Consider the following 20927-nt stretch of genomic DNA (forward strand, 5'->3'; position numbering starts at 1 on the left):
AGAGAAGCTCCAGAATTATGTAAGAGTGACGTGCTGTCATCCTCTCTCGGCCGGCCCACCGCCTGGTTGGAACGTGGCCGTTTGTTTCCCTTTTATCCTCCCTCGCTCGGGGAAAAAGCCAAAAAAGGACATCTGTCGGGGTCGGCAGTAAGGGGGACAGGACTCGTAGTCGCTCAGCCGCGGGGACCTCGCCGCTCCGGGGCCCTGAAGCCGCGGCTCGTAGGCATGGCGAGGACAAATTTGTCGCGTTGAGGATGCGGGAAAGGAGATGAGCAAACGTGGAGACGTCGAATGTGCCACTGGTCTTGCACTTCGTTTAGAAGATGAGTGCAGCAGCAGCAGCAGTGGGAGCAGTGTGATGCTGTCGCCGTTAAGAGGAGAGTTAGACGATGAAGTTTAAGAAGTTCATCACGATCATGCAGGCGGCCATAGGGGTTGTGCCCCTGAACAAACGGGAGCTTCTGCCGCCCGGCAGGAAACTGTGGAGACCCCAGGGGTGAGTTGGATCACATCGTGTCGTCACCTTTAAACATGCATAGAAAGCTTCTGCACAGTAGTAGTGAACTGCATAGTGTAACAACTGCTGCAGATTTTTAATTCTAACAGATCTACGTTTAAATCCTGATAATGTTTCAGAAATGATGGTTCCTTGTTAGTGCCTAGTTCAGGGAAGCAACAGATGGATTTTAGATGAATGTAAAACAGAAGTGGTGTGTGGTCGTGCAGATAGTTTTGGTTTTATATGACCAGGTTTTCAGTGTCTGAGTAATAAACCTCACAGAAACAATCTCTCCATTATTCTGTATAATCCAGGGTAGTAGAGGACAAAATCTCAGATAAAGACATCTCAAAAAAACGGCACAAATAAAAACCAAAGTATCTGCAATGCTGGGCATCACCAGCAGTAAACAAAAGAAAAGTGTTTTGAATGCCCTCTTTTCTGAGTGGTCTGACTGGATCAAGACAAATTGACTATTTTTGACTTTCATTGGACCCTTCTGATACATTTGGACCTACAGCTTTCAGGGATTTATTACATTGGTGCCCTGACTGCTTTGAGAGACACCGTATTTTTTAAGGTCAAGATGTTTACCCTGCTGTGCATCGAGATGGACGATGATGGATCCTGAAGACGTCCACATTTCAGGCGAATCGCAGAGATCGTAGTGTTCAATCAATGTCCTCTTACTTCTGTTTTCAAACTTCACATTACCTCATTGACGAGCGGATCCGCGCTACGAGAACAAACCTATAGATTGATGTAGCCAACTAGATTGCTATGCTAGTTGGACGAAATACTTTACACGGCTCTCTTCCTTGTGTAATGTATTGTAAACCGTGCAATACGCTGATGCTTATCTTATCTTGTGTTTAGTATATATCACAGTTATATCCCTTCTTACTACACTCCCCCAATGCTTTATTCTACATTCTGTACATTCATTCATCTTTATCTCTATATGCACAATGTTCACTAATGTCAAATTAGGTGCTAAACTGCCTCGCGTTTTACTGGTACTGTTGAACCTAATCTAATATACATCCAAATGTTAAAAAAAAAAAATCAAGATTGCTGTTCATTGCATATAAATACTCCATTCATTTCAAATAAACTACTACTAAAAGTAGTTTAAAAACTTATTTTAGATGCACCAATTGTGCGTCCCCACATCCACGACCCATCTTCACATCATCAAGATGTGATTCCACTGAAAGATGTCAAACAATATTATTGAATTATTGCCCAATAGGTTAAACAGGCACTTAAGTGGTTTAAATTAACTGCATCACCTGTAAGGGAGGTCAGATATAATGTATTATATGTAAGTGTGATTGAGTAGATCAGTGGTTACAGCTGATTGAACAGATGTTTAAAATTGTCGGTGGCGTTTGATATATTAGTGCAAAAACGATACCTGGGTTTTGCTCCTTAAATGATCTCAGTTTAAGGTTGAGACGTGTGTTTACCAGACAGGAAGTGTTGAACAAAAGACACTATGGAGTTTTAGCATGTGGGATCCAGAGTTTGTGAAGCTTGACTTATGTTGGGGACTGGGATATCTGCCTCTTGCTGCTTGGAATCCATCTCTTGTGACTCCCCCAACTTTCCGAAAGTGCAATACTAAATTTCTTGAGTAAAACCTTCAATGGGAACGTTGAGATAACAGGGTTCATACATATTGCTGAAGAGCAAGAAGTTAATCCTGCCGTACCCAGCCCGACGTCTAGATCTTCTTTTTTTTATGTCTTGGGATTACTTCACTGCAACTGAATCTACAAGTCTGTGCTGAATGTGTAAAGGGTGTGTTTAGTCATGCAGGGGCGCTCGGCTTTCTTCACTTTGGACACATTTTCTCAGTATCGAGTGCATCCAGTCAGATGATCCAAATGCATCAGAAAGCTCACGTCTGACTCGCTGCTATGTAGTTGAGAACAACAGTAGTTTCAGCTGGGTGGAGAACTCCACATGTTGGGACAAGTTAGTAATCAGGTTAGAAGTGAGGCTGCAGATTATACTATTACAGTCGGTAGTATCTGTGTGAGCCGGGTCTCCTCTGGCTTTACTCGGCGCCGTACGTGGGTAGCTTAATTCTGGGAAAATGTTTTATTCACTATTTATAGCTCTACTTTTTGTTGTTTCTGGTCCTGTGGTCTTTGAAGTATTTGGTCTATTGGCCTGTTTTTTTACTGCTGCAACAAGTAGATAGTTGTAATCTTTAATGTGAAAGTGTGTCTCATATACCAATACTTGTTACATGTCTAAAAGATGATATGAGAAAAGTCAACAATGTGAAGAAATGTCCAACATCCCAGAGCCTACGCTGACATCTTCAAATGACTTGTTTTGATTGACCCAAAGGCAACGGAATAGTGTCTTTCATTGGACCCTCTCTAACGGGGAAATGCTCACATCTTAAAGGCAACTTTTTCTCAAGCTGAGATAACCCTGATGACATCACTTTGACATCATCAGGGTTTTTCCTCAGAGTGAATGTTTGGTCTTATTGAACAATATATATACTTTTAAGTGTAACACATTTGCATTAAAGAGTTGTCATTTAAAAGTGTGTGTTTCTCTCTGTGTGCGTAGAGACCAGCCTGGCTCCGACCAGACCGGCACTGACCTGCTCAAGTCCAACCGCAAGTTCCGCTGGTCCAGAGAAGCCCAGTACTTGTACCTTCGCCGCCTCTCTTCGCGCAGCTACTCGGCTATTACGATGGTACGTTTTCGACCGCGTGTTTAGTGTCGATGCTTTGTTTTCGGAGCGACGTACATGTGGTCCCGTTGACCCCTCGCTGTGTGTTACAGTCTTAAAAATGCAGATCTATTTAGAGATTTTAATTTTGAATCCAGTCACACGGAAGCATGAGGCAGCTATATTCATGATGTCTGTTTTTCACACATACAATGTGATGTTTCAGTGAAGACTCAGACTTTGCTTTTCCTTCACATTTGAAACCCTCAGAGCTCCGTGTAGCTTCAGTGATTTGCATGATTTCACATCATTTGGATGATTGTGTTTCTCTCTTGATGAATTTTAATCTTGTGAAACTCTTTCATAATCCCGTCACTGGGTAAAATGAAAAACGGATAAATGCGTGTTTTTTGGGGGTTTATCCAAAAATAATTTGTAAGCTGCAAAACATGGCTGCTTCTCTTCTGACATGCTGATGATTTGAAGATATGAGTTTTCCTGAGTCAGTGTTTCCCAGACTTCTATACAAATACGCTTCAGTGACCCCTCCTGCACCCTGCATGATGATTAACCGGAGAGACGTGTCATGTCCCGGAAGCTTCATTGTTTTAATCACTTGGTCATACACATTATTCAGGCCGATGAAGCCGTTTTGCATTCGGATGGCCTATTTTAAGGCCTATTTCGGATATGTCAGCCGATGAAAAACATTTTGGATAAACTGTTCTTTTTTGCGAGCATAAAAGCTTTTGTCATCTCTTAAAATAGTGGATAAGGAAAGCAAATGGTTAAATTGCACGTGGTATAAGGGATTTTGGACATTTTTGGGGTCAGCTGGCGTTGTTATGTGATTTGTCCTGTGTTGATAAAATACTAGATGAGGGCAGGCTTGAATGGATAGTATTACACACACACACAAAACAACAATAGCTTATTGTTGGACAGCTGCACATGGGCATAGTTTTTCCAGACCTTTGGTTCAGCAGCTCATGTCTAAGAGCATGTCATGTTTTTCACATAGTTCTATAACCTCTACATATATTTGTGTACTTCTGGTCTGGGGTGGTTTCTCATGGTTCCAGTAGATATTAATGCTTTAGCATACAGTGATAATTAAGACAATAGTGTGCTTCCAACTTTATTGCAGCACTTTGTTGAAGGTCCCTTCCTGCTTCATCATTTCCCCTGTGCACAAAGGCGACTCCATAAAGAAATGGTTTCACTGAATGAACTGGAACGTCGACTATGGTCAGTGCTGGACCTCGCTAATGGCCATGTTGTGTATTTTCTACACCGCATTTCCCTCTTGTCTTGGCCACAGACGTGAGGAATTAAGAGAAGAGGATACATTCGAAACAGCTTGTTTTGCCCTGTCAAAGGTATTAGTGGTAATGGTTGCTTAGCAGTAAAACGCATATGTTTCATCCTTTTGTGGTCTTTAATTTTAAGAGCTTTGCCTATGTCATACACATTATACTAACATTGTTTTGCGTCTGTAAAGCAGGCTACACAAAGTGTTTGTCTGAAATACATTTCAGATGAATTCCCTCTACCTGCACACTTATGTTTTTAAATTGCACGTCCTTCTCTGTTATGTTCTGTGGTATGCTGTATTAAATCTGTTGTCTCTGTCTGGCAGCCTCACAGCAGGCTTCCTAAAAATCAATGGGAATTTTGGACGGATCCATGTCGGTGGTATTAGACTTGCAAGCCCCCGCTACACTTGTGTCTATAGTGCGATCATCTGTTCGTTATTAATGATAACTAACGGAGCACTTTCTTAATATCAAGCGAGTTTGATGTTATAGCACGTTGTTTTAGTTTGCTGTCCTCTATCACGGTTGCTTTTAAATGTACCCCCCCCATGCTCACATTTGGTATGATCTTAACCGAGCCAGGAGCCGTCGGCGCTAGTTTTTGCTCTGAATGTTTACTCTTAATGTTTGTAGTACATAAAGTGCGATATTTAAATTAAAGTAGACGAAACTTTACCACTTTTTAGACTACTTTAAACTCTCAAGTTTCATCAAAACGTATGTCTACATCCGACCGTGAAGGTCTGAATAGTTTAGTTTGAATCTACAGTTCAAAGTGCGTGATGCCAGTAAACGGAGGGGGGCTGCTCTCGCTCAGCAGATACGCAACCCAGTATTTCACCGTAAGTACCTGCATAGCAAAGATCAGAGTATGCATAAATACTCATGTTGATGGATGATGGCACTGTTATAATCCTGTTTCGGTGTATGCATGTGTTTGTGGAGAAGTAACTGCAGTTATTTGGGAGTTTCCATGAACGCCTGTTGCATCTTGCTGCACCTGCTGTGATGTTAAGCTAAGTTAGCTGACAGCTAGTTAACGTTAAGTTAGCAGGAACAAGTCAATGCATCCGGTTTAAAACGCTGCTTTGAACTTATAACTGTTACTGATATGTCGACCTCTCCCGTAATTGACCACATTGTCTCATTTATAGTGCGCTTAACGTGTTGTTCCTTCTCGTGCCTCATGGTGTAATGCGACTCTGTCTCCAGCAGGGGGCGGACGTGCGCAACTTTTCTGTTATCAGCCGCGAGCAGCACACAAACATTAAAACCTTCAGACTGCCCTTGAAGGATTGTTGGGAGTTGAAAAGACATAAAGTAAATGTATTGACTCAAACTGATTTACAACAAATATTTACAAAAGTATGGCCTTCATATGTTATGTTGTTATATTGAGTACTGAGGTTGGCAAATTCAAAGATATTCAAGAGGAAAACAAAGCGAGTCATCTTTTCTTTCTGTTCATACCATGGCTAATTTTATGTCGGTTTTTAATTTAAACGTACACTTTATTTTGAATTCAGCGTCTTCCACAGTCCAGTAAAATTTCCAAACTATTTCCAATGTTTTCTGTACAATTTCACAAAAATATTTGATAAAACAAGACAATAAGGCCTCACTTTGGACATTCTTTTGTTACATTTAGTCTAGACTTAATGATGAATGCTATAAATAGTCAGTAGATTAAATGTTAATAAAAAAATACTTATCTGCAGCTCTAAGTACTTGGACTCAAACATCCTATTATTTTTTTGTAAATTCCACCCACACATTCTGTGTTTCTGTTTTTTTTTTTTTTTTAAAGAGTCTTCCTCTCCTCTAAATAATTTGTCGCGGCCTGCGAGGATGACCCAGTATTTCAACCCTCCCTCCGTGGAAATGTGTTTGTGTCTTGTTATGTAACGACCAACACTCAGGAGGCGACGACTTCTCCAGCAGGCCTGCCTGCGAGCAGCCATCACAATCATATTACAAAGTATAAGGAGACTGTCTCATTAAAACGTGTCTGGTTTGACCCAAAGCACTTCAGTTGGCTTCTTCTTTTCGTCAGACTTTCAGACGATAATATGTTTCCTCTGTCCACACGCACAGAGGTTCTCTCTTCTGCTGCAGTTCTTGGCCGACTCTCTAATGCACACACACAGCGAGCGATAAGGCTCCTTGTCTCTGTAATCGTCTCAGGCCAAAATTCAAACTGTAGTGGGGGGAAAAGATAGCGCTGTCGTTTCCAAAATTGAAATTGAATGTAAATAAAATGACATTCAGTACGGCCCTATCCAAAATGTTTACTACTCTAATGAAGCGCAGAGCGGGCATATGGATGTCAGGTGTCGGATCCATAAAAATAAGAGATTAATTAACGATTTTAAATTCACTTATGCTGACTAACCGGGCGGATGTGCAGCTCCACCAAAAACATCTCTGAATGCATAACAGAGTGCAAAGAGTCTAGAGATTGTTTTATAACATCTCAGTTCTGATCGTAAGTTAGTTAATATCGTCGTATAACAATAACGATTGTCCATCATCCCTTCAATCGTCGGCACAAGAGCATTTCGTGGTTGGACGTTTCAAAGTGTCCAAAACAAAGATCCTCTCCTCTCCTCTGTAGTGTTCGTCCTGCTGCAGCAGATGCTGCTAGTCATCTGGGTTTCCCTTGTAGGCCAGAAGATCAAATAAGTGTGTTATGCTGGGTGAGCTGCCAGCCCCAGTTGTGCCCCCGTTTCACTAAGCCCGGACCTGAGATGTCAGCGGCACACAGATTTCACTTTAGTTACTAAAAAAAACCAATTTAAAATCCCGACCATTGTGCTGTCACAAACTCAGATTTGCAATCTGCACATGTTAAGTGTTTGTTTGTCTTCGCCGAGGTGCGTGTGAATCATCTCTAAAACTTTGAGGAGTGGCTGGTTTATCTCAAGAGTCTGAGCAGACATCAAACCCAGAACGCGTGCTGAGATTAATTTTCTGTGGTGTTTTGTGGATGAACAGTCGGGCGTGTGATCACCGCGTCCCTGTGCAGAAGTTGGTGCGTCTGTGTGTTTACACTGTCTGCAGACGGTGGGATTTGTGCTGAATGTAGGCCAGCAGAATCCCTCTTACGTCAAAGGCGGGCGGGCGGGCGGGCAGATGCAGGAAGAGAGCTGCTGCTGGTTGTGCAGCTGTGGCCATGGAGGAGGCTGTGGCGCACATCAGTCTGCCAGAGCACTGCTGGCGGTGAACAGGGAGAGACGCAGATAGGAAGAGACGGAGAGAGACGACGATGAAGACCGTCCTCAGCCTGCACAGGAAATGGGCCCACGCGGTCAAGACCATACGTATCCTTCAGGGACTCGTGAGTGTGATTCTGATCTACAGATTTGTTCAGTACTGGGGCCGGGGCAGCTGGACCTGACTGGTCCTGTGATTGTAGTGTTGGGTGTTTTTTTTGAATGGACCTGATGAGTGTCAGAAATAACTTGAGTTCTGAAATGAGGCATCCAGAATCGCAGAAAAAGTGGCATCAACTGTTCTAAAATCAACAATTTGAGATGGTAGCGTCTGATTTAAGTAGTGAAACTCAAACTGAATCCATGGTAGAGTTTTGTAGAAAAAGTGAGATATATATGATCTTTGTTTTTGAATTTTTCACTTGTTCTTAAATGATGGAATATCTTTGACCGAAGTTGGTTTGTAGTTCACAATGACTGATGGAGGGACTGATTGGATCATTCATTATTGGTCGCTTATCAGGAAGCTAATCATTAATTATGTAAAGTTGAAATTAAATAAAAGAATACTGGTTTCAGCTCTTAAACGCAAAGTTATGTTTGTTTTTCTCTATTTTATACGATTTAATTTCTTTTCTCTTTTTTTTAGCATGTGTGACAACAAAACCAGTTTCTAGAGATGGGTTTGTGCTCCAGTATCTCTCGTTAGTCCTGACAATTAATTAAACAAAGATTGTCATTTAAATTTTTAATAAAAAGCAAACTAATAGTTATTTGCAGCCTTGACCGTGCTGCGTTTTGGTTGTTGAATGACTAAGTTTAGCAGGTGTGCATCTTCTGGTTGATTTCTACAACCTGTTAGTGGTTTCATGAAGACTCTCCCTGACTTGTGTGGGTGCTTGTGAGAGAAAGCTAACTGATGTACGGTGTTCTCATCAATATTGAATCAACAAGAGACGGAAGTTTGTTAGTCAGTCGGTAATCAGTTTTAAGCGCTGCAGCGGAAACTTCTCATTGTTCTTCTGGGAGCTGCTGGTTGTGTAAAGACAGTGTAAGCTAATGTGAACTAGCTTTTGTCGTTTCATCCCGTAATACATTATTAATCTGGTCGGTGTGATGAAACTACCCCGTGGTAATCTTCCCTTTCTCTCCACAGAACCCGGTCATGGAGGAGACCGTGTGGGAGCAGTACACCGTGACTCTGCAGAGGGTGAGTCCATCTGCCCCAGAACACACCAGACCTCATCTTATTTATAGTATTTACATTTCAGCCATAAACACAGGCTGTTATTCTCAGTGCTTCACAGAGACACCATGCAGTCAGCTAACAGTTAACAGAGCACCCAGACTACAGATGTAGGAGACATTCCCCCGACCTCTGAATGAGACCCGGAGAGAACTTACGCAATCATGAATACTGGATGGTGAAAAACTAACAACAAGATATATATGTATATTATGAAATATATATATATCTGTGTGTATATACCAAATCTGACTGCTGATTCAATGCCAGCTTCCGGTACTTCGACTATTTCGGTACTCTGTGCTACTGATGCATTCTACATGGTAGAAGTAATTGCTAGTTACAGCGTTAAATGTGTCACATCTGTGCCACATCTCACCACCAGCCAAGTGAACCAGGTTCTACACAGCGTACGACTTGTGTGTATGGGCTTAGGTAATCACCGTGATGAGCGCATTGTCTCCTGCTGTGGTTCACTGGAGCCAAAAAAGCAGATTTAGTGCATAAAGGTCTGCTGGAGGCTTGTGCCCCCCCCCCCCCAACTCTCAACCCCACCGCAGCCAGCTGTCACTCTCTGCTCTGTACATCTACGTTTTATCCTCTTCTACCATTTGGTAGTTGAGTCGCCTTGTTTTTTTTAGTTTTTTTTTTTTTTTTTTTTTAAGATATGTTGCCTCTGCTGCTGCCTGTAGAACATCTCCAAAAACATCTTTAAAAGTCTATGAGGCTTTAACAGACATAAAACATTCACGATGATTTTAATTACGTAATGTGTATGCAACATAATGTTCCTCTGGGAATGCACAGAGAACACTTAGTGCACAGCCCTGAGAAGCGGCGAGGTTTGCTGTAAAGTTCACGGCCGGACCCACAAGCTTCCTTCCCCCCTTGGCCTTTCCAAGCCACCTGATTAGAACTATTTTCGATTCATTATGAGACCATAGCGGGATGGTCTAGTCTAGGTAGGGGCCGGTCTAGTCTAGGTAGGGGACGGCACTGCTTCGTTGTGTATACTCAAGCTCATGCCACCGTGGTTGAGTTCAGTTAAAGCCCAACGTTAGGAATATCTTGCTGAACAAAACGTGTAAACATCATAACCATTTAGCCACTCAAAGTCTAATGGAATAATCCTATTGGCTTTTTGTAGAGGGAACCAATGCCATGCTAACGTCCGGGGTTGGCCTGCAACAATGTTATCCCTGCAGCACTCTAATAATTGGAAACATTGATTACAAGGTAGACTTTATTTATTAGGAACCGTGCATATAACTTGATTGCATTGTGATGTAAATTGTGATTGTAAAAAAAACACAATCAGCCAAATGGCTAATTTTCATCTGCAGCTTACGTTAAAAAGCAAAGAAGAGAAAATGCAAACACTGTACATATAGAATATATAGCATATATATCTCTCTATCTCTCTCTATCTCTGTCTATCTGTCTATCTGTCTATCTCTCTGTCTCTGTCTCTGTCTCTCTCTCTCTCTCTCTCTCTCTCTGGGTTTGAAAAACAGATGCATTTACTTTGTTAATAAGTTCATGTACTGTATCAGATTGCTAGATGCAAAGTAAAAACAAACATGGAGGATAATAACAAAGTGGCAAAGATTTGTTGGGCCCAGGTTGAATCCTGGCACTGTTTTGTATTTCACTATTAAAGCAGCAAAGCGAGGCTTGATGTAATGAAAATGTTTGTTTACGCCGACTTTGGTAAAGTATGTATTTCGATAATACAGGCAAAATGGAAGAGAAGAAATGAGGCAATCTGTTGCTTTGACTTCCAACAGTCAACATATCAACCCAACCCACGTCTTGCATCATGAATAGTGATAGTCTGGCAGCAACAGTCTGGTTTTCCGCTAATTCTTCACGAAATATTTTGATAAGAGGAAATAATTATTCTTTAAGAATGTTTTATCAGTGGTGAAGAGACTGTTGACGTATTCTTCTCCTCTGTGCCTTCATCTCTGCCCACGTCCTGCCTCCCTCTGCCTCCAAGGCCATCTGCTAGACACAGTGGTGAATTGTATGGGTTTGTTTCTGTTTAGATGCAGATGGAAGGGAGGGGATAAAGAGACAGGCTCATGAAATCTCTGACCTAATCTCATCTGGGCGAAGTGGAGCAGTGGCAGGTGGAGGCACTGTAAGCTCAAATATACGTTTCCACAGGAAAAAATAACGGAGGTGTTTGACAAAGAAAATCCCTCCTTTTTAACAACACTGCAGTGAATGCAAACACGGACGTGTCGGCTGCTGCACCGCTGCAGTCATACGTAACTCCAGAACGCACAATTGTAATCGCAATCAGAGTCAGAATCCCTTTAAGCACCACGTACAATACAGCCATGATAATACACTGTGAGCTGACACACAGCACAGGGATTACAGGACCCCTCTCTCTCACTCTCACACACACACGCACACACACACACACACACGCACACACACACACACACACACACTCACTCACTGTGACACAGAATAGGAGGCTGCACATGATTTACATGTTTCCACTCTTTTTTTGTTCTCAGGATCCGAAGATGGGCTTTGGCTTCGCAGTGTCAGGGGGCCGAGAGAACCCGAATGACGATAGCGGAGAGACGTCCATCGTTGTGTCCGACGTCCTGCAGGGAGGACCTGCTGACGGCTTTTTGTTGTGCGTACCGTTGTTGCTCATGATTTAGTATGAAGACTCCACACGCTCAGAAAACCTTTGCAGACTGTAAAGCAGTTTAGTGTCGTCGGTTAAAGTTGTAGAGTTTCATTCAGTCGGGAAAGATACTGTTGTTTTGACCAATTCATCTGTGCTCTAAATATTTAATTTAGTACAATTCAGCAGGACCCATATTGGATCTAAGGAGTTATTTCCCAACTTGTAGCCATCACATTATGTGAATTGGTGTTAAGACAACTTTCTGAACAGAAACTTTAACTTAAAATATGAAATGTATGTATTCAAGTTATGTCTTCCATCCATATTTACCAGTTGTTTTTGCATGTAGCATGTAGCATTAGCTCATATCGATGTGTGTTTGTGTTCAGTGAGAGTGACCGAGTGATCCAGGTGAACGCCATCCCCATGGAGGGGGCCCTCCACTCCTTCGCTGTCCAGACTCTCAGGAAGTGCGGCAAAGTGGCAAAAATTGTAAGTGCAGCTTTTGGTTTGTTGTTTGAAGCGTATTCTGCTTCTTGTTGCTTGGTAAATAACAACATTGTTCATGTAATCATGACGTGTGTTTGTAATATAATCACATGTATTGCTCCACCTCTCCTTGTATTTCCTCTCTCTCCCTCCACTTCTCGGGTACTGCTAAAGTGGACCTCTGATCTCTTTTGTTGTTTGCTGAATAAAAGTCTTGTTTAATCAACAGACAGTCAAGAGGCCCAGGAAGGTTCCAGTGAATATGCTGAACCGCCCCCCGTCACCCGACGACAGAGTCTTTAACAACGACTACAATGAAGATTACAACTACGAGCAGGACCGCCGCAGTGTGTACAGCGGCCGCAGTGGAGGCGGGCGGGACCACAGTCCCGAGAGGGAGCGAGGCGGGGGAGGCTACACGGATTCTGGCTACCAAACACGCGAGCGCGACTACGACAGGGACCACGACCGGCGGGACCGCGGCAGGAGCACGGAGAGAGACCTGAGCCCGGACCGGCAGTACAGGAGAGACGGCAGCAAAGGTCGCACCTTGGACAGAGAACGCAGCCCGGATCGCCCCTACAAGGGCGACTCCAGCCCGGACAGAAGGTACCGCAGCGAGCGCGCATTAGAAAGAGGCCACAGTCCTGATCGGCGCTACCGCAGCGAGCGAGCCCTCGACCGGGAGGTCAGCCCGGACAGACGCTACCGCAGCGAGCGAACGCTGGACCGCACCAACAGCCCAGACCTGCGCTACGGACGCGAGAGCCACAGCCCGGCACGAGGCCGCGGACGCGAGCGCAGCTTCGAGCGAGGGCGCGATCGCGTCCCCAGTGACCCGAGGAAGTTTGAGGAGCCGATGAAGAGGAGCGGGAGCAGGGACCGTCTGGAGCGTTCGCCGTCACCCGCCGCCATGCCCATCCCTCTGGCCCGCCCCGCCGCGCGGGACATGGAGCCTCTGGAGAAACCCATGAATGTGCTGCTGCTGAAGAACCGGCCCAACGAAGGTGAGACTGATGAACTTCTTATAGTTGGTACTAAAACAGGTAATATGTTTTTAATCAACTACTAAGGCGAGGTGTATAGATGGTTTATGTGTTATTCTACAAAGATGATTATTTTCTACCATTTTTTTCCAGAGTATGGCCTTCGACTTGGCAGTCAGCTCTTCATCAAAGAGATGACGAGCACAGGACTGGCCTGCAGAGATGGGAGCCTGCAGGAAGGGGACATTATATTAAAGGTAGGGTCGAGGCTTTTCCCCAAAGTGCAGATTGAGAACAAGCTTTGTGTCAGAATAATATTGTATATAACATTTTAACTCCAACTTCTGGTGTGGGGGTTGAATTTGGTTATTTGGAACGCTGTGTATCTTATTTGAAAACTAAATCAAAAGACAGGAAGATTTCTTTCATGTTTTTGTTTTGTGGAAGTTTCAAACCTCTCATCACTCTTTCTCCATAACAAATCTGTTTGATTACATAACTGCACGGAGCTCATACAGTTTACATTGATTCTTTGTAGTTGGTGCAGTGATCTCTGGATCTCCTCTCCCTCTCTATCAGATTAACGGTACGGTGACCGAAAACCTGTCGCTCACCGACGCAGGGAAGCTGATCGAGAAGTCCCGCGGGAAGCTGCAGCTGGTGGTGCAGAGAGACAAGCAGCAAGTGCTGATCCGAGTCCCCCCGATGGTCGACAGCGACTCTGAGCTCGATGGTGAGAGACACTCGAAGCTGAAAAGCAGCAGGTCCTATCCGTCATAAAGGCAAACCCCGCAAGTGGCTGCCATCAGCATATACAAACCCACTGCATATAAACGTCATACGAATCAACTGTAGAAACGTTGTTGTTGTTGTATTTATCCATCAACCTAAAAAAATAAAAGTTTTACTAACACATCAGTTTTTAGTTTTATTTAAAAGTGTGCAAATATTTAAAAGAAAGTAGTTCTAGCACTATGAGCTAAGCAGAGCTTCACCAAACTACCGTCATGATTACGCACTCTTTTATACCTGGTTTTACTGTCACATGACCAGATGGCGTGCCCTGATTGGTCGGTACCGATCTAGATACGTGGTGTGAGTGGATTGTTCACTGACCAAATGTTTGCATGGGGGGGGGGGTGGATAGCTGGAAGACTTGTGACCCACTTTGTCTGGTTTTGGGAGTCTGTCTCTGTGTGTGTGTGCGTGTGTGTGTGAGAGAGAGAAAGTGCTCACTCGCCTCAGGCAGGGTGATCTAATCCCTCATCATAATCTGCTATTGGATATGAGAGACTTTCATTACATTCAGGTCGGCACCGCAGCAGCCGTTCAGCATCCCTCTCTGTAAAGGCCTCGGACAACAATAGGGACTGATTGTGTTGCGTGAGGAGTTTTCAGCTCTGCAAGGTCCAAACCACCTTGAAGTGCAGCTACTTAATTTTGATTTGTAATGGTTTGCTGTGCTTCGTAAATCATACACGGAAAACGCAATCTGGCTTGTTTCTCCTTGGAGCCGGTACTACATATAATTACTGGGCGTACTCCACTTTGTAGTGATGTGACCTTCATTTGTGCGCGTTTGTTCCCTTTGCTGCTTCCCTGACCTGTAGCCCATTTGAATTGTGTGAAAGCCTCGTTCAGTAATTTTAAAAATGGAGGAGCATTGAGAAGAAATTAAACCCATGGACGTCTTTAAGTTCAGAAAGGATGTTTTATTTTTGTTAAATATTTATCGCGTTTGTTGTTTTGTGTTGCAGATATCTCCGAGATCGAGTCGTACCGCTCCTACTCGCCACAGGATGAGAGGCGGGGCCACCACTCCGACCTCTCCTCGCACTCTTCCAATGAGAGGCTTAGAGAGAAGCCTAGGTAAGCCGTCATTAAATCTTGAGCCATGGGAAGTATTTATTCCTCCTACGCAAGAATTGAACTGCTTGATTCGAGTGGTTTGTGATGATCAAAGCCCCAGAGAGTCCGCTGAGATATCCCCAGTGACTGTATTATCTGTGTGTTGCTTAATACAGCGGGGAAATCAGGACAATACAGGATTATGTTGATTTGTGTTTCATGAAGCTTAGCCAATCACATTAAAAAAAGGAAAGAAATGACAGTGGTGATAATTATGAATTTGGATTTTATTGAGGAGGAATTTCTCTTCAATGACTAATCTCTATAATGTTTCATTTGTCTGCCATTTTGTGTTTTTCTTGATAGTATCGACTGATTTTTGGGACTCAGATTTGGTGGTATTAGTGTGTACTGAGGGATGACATGCAACAAAGGTCCCCAGCAGACCTGACGATGTGGCCACCAGAATATCCTATCAGAGATTAACCATATGTTGTGATGCTTGAATTTTGTGAAATTACCAGAGAGGACCCACCCAACAGACTGGCAAAAATGGGCGCTATGCCAACACCGTTCAGAGTGCCCGACAGGGCCGTAGAAGACACGCCCCCTTTGCAGGCAGAGAGGGAGGAGCCACGATCAGAAACTCCGCCAGGTACACGAGTGTCTCCTTCCGAGTATATAAAACTTCGATCATCAACCGGTTTTGAGTAAAATGTATCTTTAAAAAAAACATGAACATGTTTCTTCAATACCAGCAGTTACTGCAGCCCCGAGGGCTCATGCTGCTCATAAGGTGCCAATGAAGCCAAGCATAGAGGACCAGGACGTTTATGGGTCAGTATATCGCAAATAGTTATTCACCACACTGTTGGATCAGCTCTCTCTGGGTTCTTACACCAGAGACCCATAGTTCACGATTTCACATGAACTTTTTTCTTCCGTCCTTCCCGTTGTGTATATGTAATTCGTCGGTATGTGACGCAATGAGATCTTTCTTTCTTCGGCCAGGCCGAACACGGTGATGCTGCGTTTCCACAAAGGGGACAGCGTGGGTCTGAGGCTGGCAGGAGGAAACGATGTAGGCATCTTCATCGCTGGCGTTCAGGATGACAGCGCAGCTGAGCAGGAGGGTCTCCGCACAGGAGACCAGATCGTGAAGGTGAGACTTCTTTTATTCCACATGAATTGATTAATAACCCACATTTAGGATCCCCATTAGTCTCTGACCAGGTTGTAGGTACCAACTAGTGAACAGCACTGTAAACATAGCATGAAGACATATAAAAGAGTCAAAATGAAGTGTCCCATCTGCTGGTCTTGTTGTATTTAAGTCTTTTCTATACTATACCGCTCTCTCTAACGGTATTTCTTGTCTGTTTCAGGTGAACAACATGGACTTCCGAGGCATGGTGCGTGAGGATGCCGTCCTCTACCTCCTGGAGATTCCCAAAGGAGAAGATGTCACCATTCTTGCTCAAAGCAAACCTGAAGGTACTGCACTGCATGGGTAATGGCTGCTAGGGGTGGGTGATGTATAGAATATATACTGTATGCATTGGGGCTTGTTGTACATGGGATGTAGTAAATGACCATATCTCGAACATTGAGTACAAATATTAACTGTCACATAAGACGGTAAGAGAATGGCTCCTAATACAAATATTTATTGCTATTAATAACAATGGTTAAGAAGGTCAGATAAATGCAATGCCAAGCAAAGCAAAACAGAGGTAATACCACTTGGTTATTACCTATTAAATATGTTAGATTTTCGGATAATTTTCCAGAGATACTCCACGAAGATATAGAAAAGCAGTGGACCCAGAACTGTGCTACCAAATCCACTTTAGAGGAGGAGAGGTTGAGGTTTAGTTTTGTGGATCATGCCTTGTGACACTCAGTGAGTGGACGTACCCAATGACAGGAGTTTTTTTTTTTTCTCCATTTGTGTTCTGTTTCAGTGTACAAGGACATTTTAGCGTCTGGCAGAGGTGATTCTTTCTTCATCAGGACCCACTTTGAGTACGAGAAGGAGGCTCCTCAGAGCCTTGCTTTCACCAGAGGAGAAATCTTCAAAGTGACGGACACACTTTATGATGGCAAACTTGGCAACTGGCTGGCAATCCGCTCCGACATAGACAACCAGCTGCGGGAGAAAGGAATCATCCCCAACAAGAGCAGGTGTGTGCAGGCTTGTGGTGGTTATGTACGTAGGGTTGAGTATTTGTTAAATGAATCAGCATGATTACGTGTGCATCTGTATATGTTAGTGTTGGCCATGCTACGGTGATGCCGACTAAAGCTCTTTTTTTATTCCGTCTCACAGAGCAGAGCAAATGTCCAACGTCCAGAATGCTGCTCGGGTGGCATCGGGCAACGACAGAGGAGACTTCTGGAGGCTGAGAGGTCAAAGGGCGGCGAAGAAGAAAGACTTGCGCAAGAGCCGAGAGGACCTCAGTGCAGCTCCAGTCACCACCAAATTCCCTGCATACGAGAGGGTGGTCTTACGTGAAGGTACCCAAAAAAAAAAGAAGTTATCCCCTGGTCACTCTGCAGTTTCACACAAATATATATTTGGCATGTTTTCTCTGTCTACGTGTGACTGAATGTGTATTCTGTTGCATGTTCAGCTGGTTTCAGGAGGCCTGTGGTGATATTTGGGCCCATTTCCGATGCAGTGAATGAAAAACTGGGCAACGACATGCCGAGCGAGTTCGTCGTCGCCAGTAAGTGCTTACCTCATCAGCTGTTCGTTGCTGTGGCAGTGTTGTATAACATACAATATAAAGTGAAAATAGTTAATATTAAGTATTTTAGGATGATCGATTATTGCGCATCATTTTGCATTGTTAATATGTTTTAATCCTCTCTCAGAAACGGAGCCCAAAGACGCAGGAACTGAGAAATCCACCGGAGTGGTGAGACTAAACACCATCAGACAAATCATTGAACAGGTATGGTACCCAAGAAAAAAAAAAGTAGTTTTCTGAAAATACTGTTGGATCATCTAACACTCATGTTGTCCTCAGGACCGTCACGCTCTGCTGGATGTGACTCCCAAAGCCGTGGACACTCTGAACTACACCCAGTGGTATCCCATCGTCATCTTCCTGAACCCGGACAGCAAGCAAGGCGTCAAGACCATGAGGAACCGCCTCGTGCCCGGATCCACCCGCAGCGCACGCAAACTGTACGAGCAGGCCGTGAAGCTCAGGAAGACCTGCTCGCACCTTTTCACTGGTAGGTTCTACTATGAGAGCAGAATAAGGACAATCTAAATACATCTCTTAATGTTACGAGGTGCTGTACATGGATAAATCAAGGTTAAAGATGTCACGACTGTGAATGGTAACAATGAGCCATCGATGTACAAAATTGATAAAAATGGATGACAAAAGAGAAACGGGACTAACTTTTTCTTTTATTAAACGCATGTTTTAAGACACGATTGAAGGATCCTTTAGCGATCACACCTCTCCTTTCCTTCTGGATGTGAGGACCATTATAACTTAAGAGTACTGCGGTGGCTCATTACGATTCATGCGGATTAACTGACACATTGTTCGGGATTCTTGGGCTAACTTTGTGTCGTCTTGTTTTTCGTTCAGCGACTGTTGACCTGAGCTCGGCCAATGACGCGTGGTATGGCAGCGTGAAAGATTCAATCCAGGAGCAGCAGGACAGAGCTGTGTGGGTGTGTGAGGGCAAGGTGGGTCTAACTATCCGTGTGAGCGGAACACTGCCGTGGGCATTTCTCAAAAGTTTACATGTCCTCCAAGAGTATACTTTAGAAATGGCAGCAAAATGAACTTCACTGTGTGTGTGGGTGTGAGGTGTAATACATCCAGGTTGAGTTTGTATCGTCACCTTTTTCTTCCTCAGTTGGACGGTTCGGAGGAGGACCTGGATCTCCACGACGACCGCATGTCCTACCTGTCGGCAATGAGCGCGGACTACCTGAGCATGGACAGCCGGCTCACCAGCGACTACGAAGACACGGCGGACGAGGGCGGGGCTTACACTGACAACGAGCTGGACGAGCCGCTGGACGAGCCCCAGCCGGTGTCTGCCATCGGTCGATCATCAGAGCCCGTGCTGCCAGATGAGGTGGGAATGCTGAATGAAATACTGCGCAGTGTATATACTGTAGGTGGGGCAAAATCCATAATCTTACCCTGTCCACCCCCCCTGTGTCCGTGTGTGTGTAGAAACCTCATCCTGAACCCCGGGCTCGTATGAGGAGGTCAGGGAGCAGAGAGATGCTGAACAGAGATCCCAGCCCTCCCCTCCCTCATTTTGTCCCCGAACCTCCGAAGGTGAGATCCTCCCCCTCCTTCCTCCCCAACCACTGTAAACTGCTCTACCTTTTTTATCTCACTGATGAAGAAGAAGCCTGAAAATCTGAATCGTACTGATAAGAATATGAACAGAACTTAAGGAGGTGTTTAATTTGAGGAGCCTGGTGCTGAAGCAGGTCGTCCTCACCAAAACCCCGCCTCTGGCCGCTAAATAAATAAAGGTTTTCAGAATATCTCAAACTGTCCTTCCCTGTGACAGGTGCGGGCTCAGACTCGGACTGACTCATCCCAGAGCTATGACTCACACTCCAGCAGCACCATCATCAGCAGCGATGCGGTGGGCGTAAACAAGCCGCTCCCGCCTCCTGTGGCCCTGAAGCCCCCCGTCCCACGTCAGAGCCAGCCGCCAGAGGAGAGGAGCCCGGGGGACGAGGACCCCGCCAACAAATCCTTCCTGGGCAAGGTTAGTGTTATCATGCTGCATTTGTATGACCAACACAGTAGATAACTTGAGCAACACATTCCTCTTCTGATCTATTCAATCTCACATATCCCTTCTAAGTAACACTCCGTCACATGTTCCCGGCTCATCCAGCATCTAGAATGTTTTTTTTCTGACGGAGGCTTTGACTCAGTTATTAAATGATTATTTATTTCATTTTCTTCCTCTTTCATTGCTTCTAATATGAAATAGAAAACGGGTGATCAGGTAACTGCATACGTCTGCATTCGTGTTGAATGTTTGAAGCCCGCCTTTGAATTCCATAATTACTCATCTGTTGTAATAATGTATCGTCCTCTTCATTTCATTAAGTTACACTAAAATGTTTCACTGTCGGTCATTTGTTTATGAATCATGCCATGTGGATGTGCTGTGTCTACTATTTAGCATATGAAATGGAACATTAATTAATATTTATTCATCTCCTAGATTAAAGCTTTTGAGAAAATGGACCATCTGGCCCGAGCTCAGAGGATCCTGGAGCTGCAAGAGGCAGAAAATGCGAGAGTCAGTATTGTTTTTATTCATATTACGGCCTGAAGTATGACGAGGGTAGAGAGAGGATCAGAGTAAGGGCCACTGCTCTGTAGCTCTGCCCTGATCCTTACATTGGGACCAGTTCATTCACAACACACTGCCGTCAAATTCTATTGTGGATTTAGCTCTCAAATGCATACTGTAGTCCTTTCTGCATACATCTCTCTGATATTTAAGAACTATTATTCCAAAAATCTGCTATTATTTCCTCTTGTTAATATGCTTATGTTTTCAACAATATCAGTAAGACATATTCCAAAGTAACCAAGGGGGGAGGGGCTTAGCGAAGGGGTTGATTGAGCTGCCTGAACTCAAACCTCGGTGTCAAAATGACGGACAGCCTTCTGATTTTTACGTCGTTGTTGGGAGAAAAAAAACATGGTCAATGACATTAAAAACATCCGGTCAGCGCTGCCTCTGATCTTGGGCTTCTCTCTGCACAGTTGGAAATCGCCCAGAAGCATCCAGACATCTACGCCATCCCGGTGAAACTGCCAAAACCCAACCTCAACCGTCCTCAGCCAATAGGGTGAGAGCATCACTCTTCACAGTAAAAACAATAGATGTATTAAGATGTTGTTGGGTTTTATACCGTTATTCCTATGAGAGGAAAAGCTAAACTGCGGGGTGTGTGTGTGTG

At 44.1% G+C, this 20927-nt stretch overlaps 1 protein-coding gene across 6 annotated transcripts in view; it reads left to right on the top strand.

The window, feature by feature from the left end:
• The window catches only part of tjp2a (tight junction protein 2a (zona occludens 2)), a 22934-nt gene continuing 2007 nt past the window's right edge, over positions 1-20927 (top strand). The window contains exons 1-25 of one of the 6 annotated variants that reach the window (XM_031855611.1): positions 1-496; positions 3092-3221; positions 8882-8935; positions 11503-11627; positions 12014-12116; positions 12343-13120; positions 13253-13356; positions 13679-13832; positions 14857-14968; positions 15472-15602; positions 15706-15784; positions 15959-16109; positions 16333-16441; positions 16912-17131; positions 17277-17464; positions 17581-17676; positions 17825-17904; positions 17980-18190; positions 18559-18659; positions 18833-19057; positions 19159-19266; positions 19508-19711; positions 19943-19957; positions 20180-20257; positions 20731-20816. In XM_031855611.1, the coding sequence (XP_031711471.1) occupies positions 390-496; positions 3092-3221; positions 8882-8935; positions 11503-11627; positions 12014-12116; positions 12343-13120; positions 13253-13356; positions 13679-13832; positions 14857-14968; positions 15472-15602; positions 15706-15784; positions 15959-16109; positions 16333-16441; positions 16912-17131; positions 17277-17464; positions 17581-17676; positions 17825-17904; positions 17980-18190; positions 18559-18659; positions 18833-19057; positions 19159-19266; positions 19508-19711; positions 19943-19957; positions 20180-20257; positions 20731-20816 (3749 nt within the window). In that variant the 5' untranslated portion in view covers positions 1-389. Of the gene's footprint in view, positions 497-3091; positions 3222-3254; positions 5356-7666; positions 7851-8881; positions 8936-11502; positions 11628-12013; positions 12117-12342; positions 13121-13252; positions 13357-13678; positions 13833-14856; positions 14969-15471; positions 15603-15705; positions 15785-15958; positions 16110-16332; positions 16442-16911; positions 17132-17276; positions 17465-17580; positions 17677-17824; positions 17905-17979; positions 18191-18558; positions 18660-18832; positions 19058-19158; positions 19267-19507; positions 19712-19942; positions 19958-20179; positions 20258-20730; positions 20817-20927 lie in introns of those variants that run through there. The other 5 variants (XM_031855612.1, XM_031855613.1, XM_031855615.1 and 2 more) reach the window with 5 other exon arrangements.

Source organism: Anarrhichthys ocellatus, unplaced genomic scaffold (assembly GCF_004355925.1).
Source record: "Anarrhichthys ocellatus isolate YVR2014 unplaced genomic scaffold, GSC_Weel_1.0 scaffold16, whole genome shotgun sequence".
NCBI lineage: Eukaryota > Metazoa > Chordata > Actinopteri > Perciformes > Anarhichadidae > Anarrhichthys > Anarrhichthys ocellatus.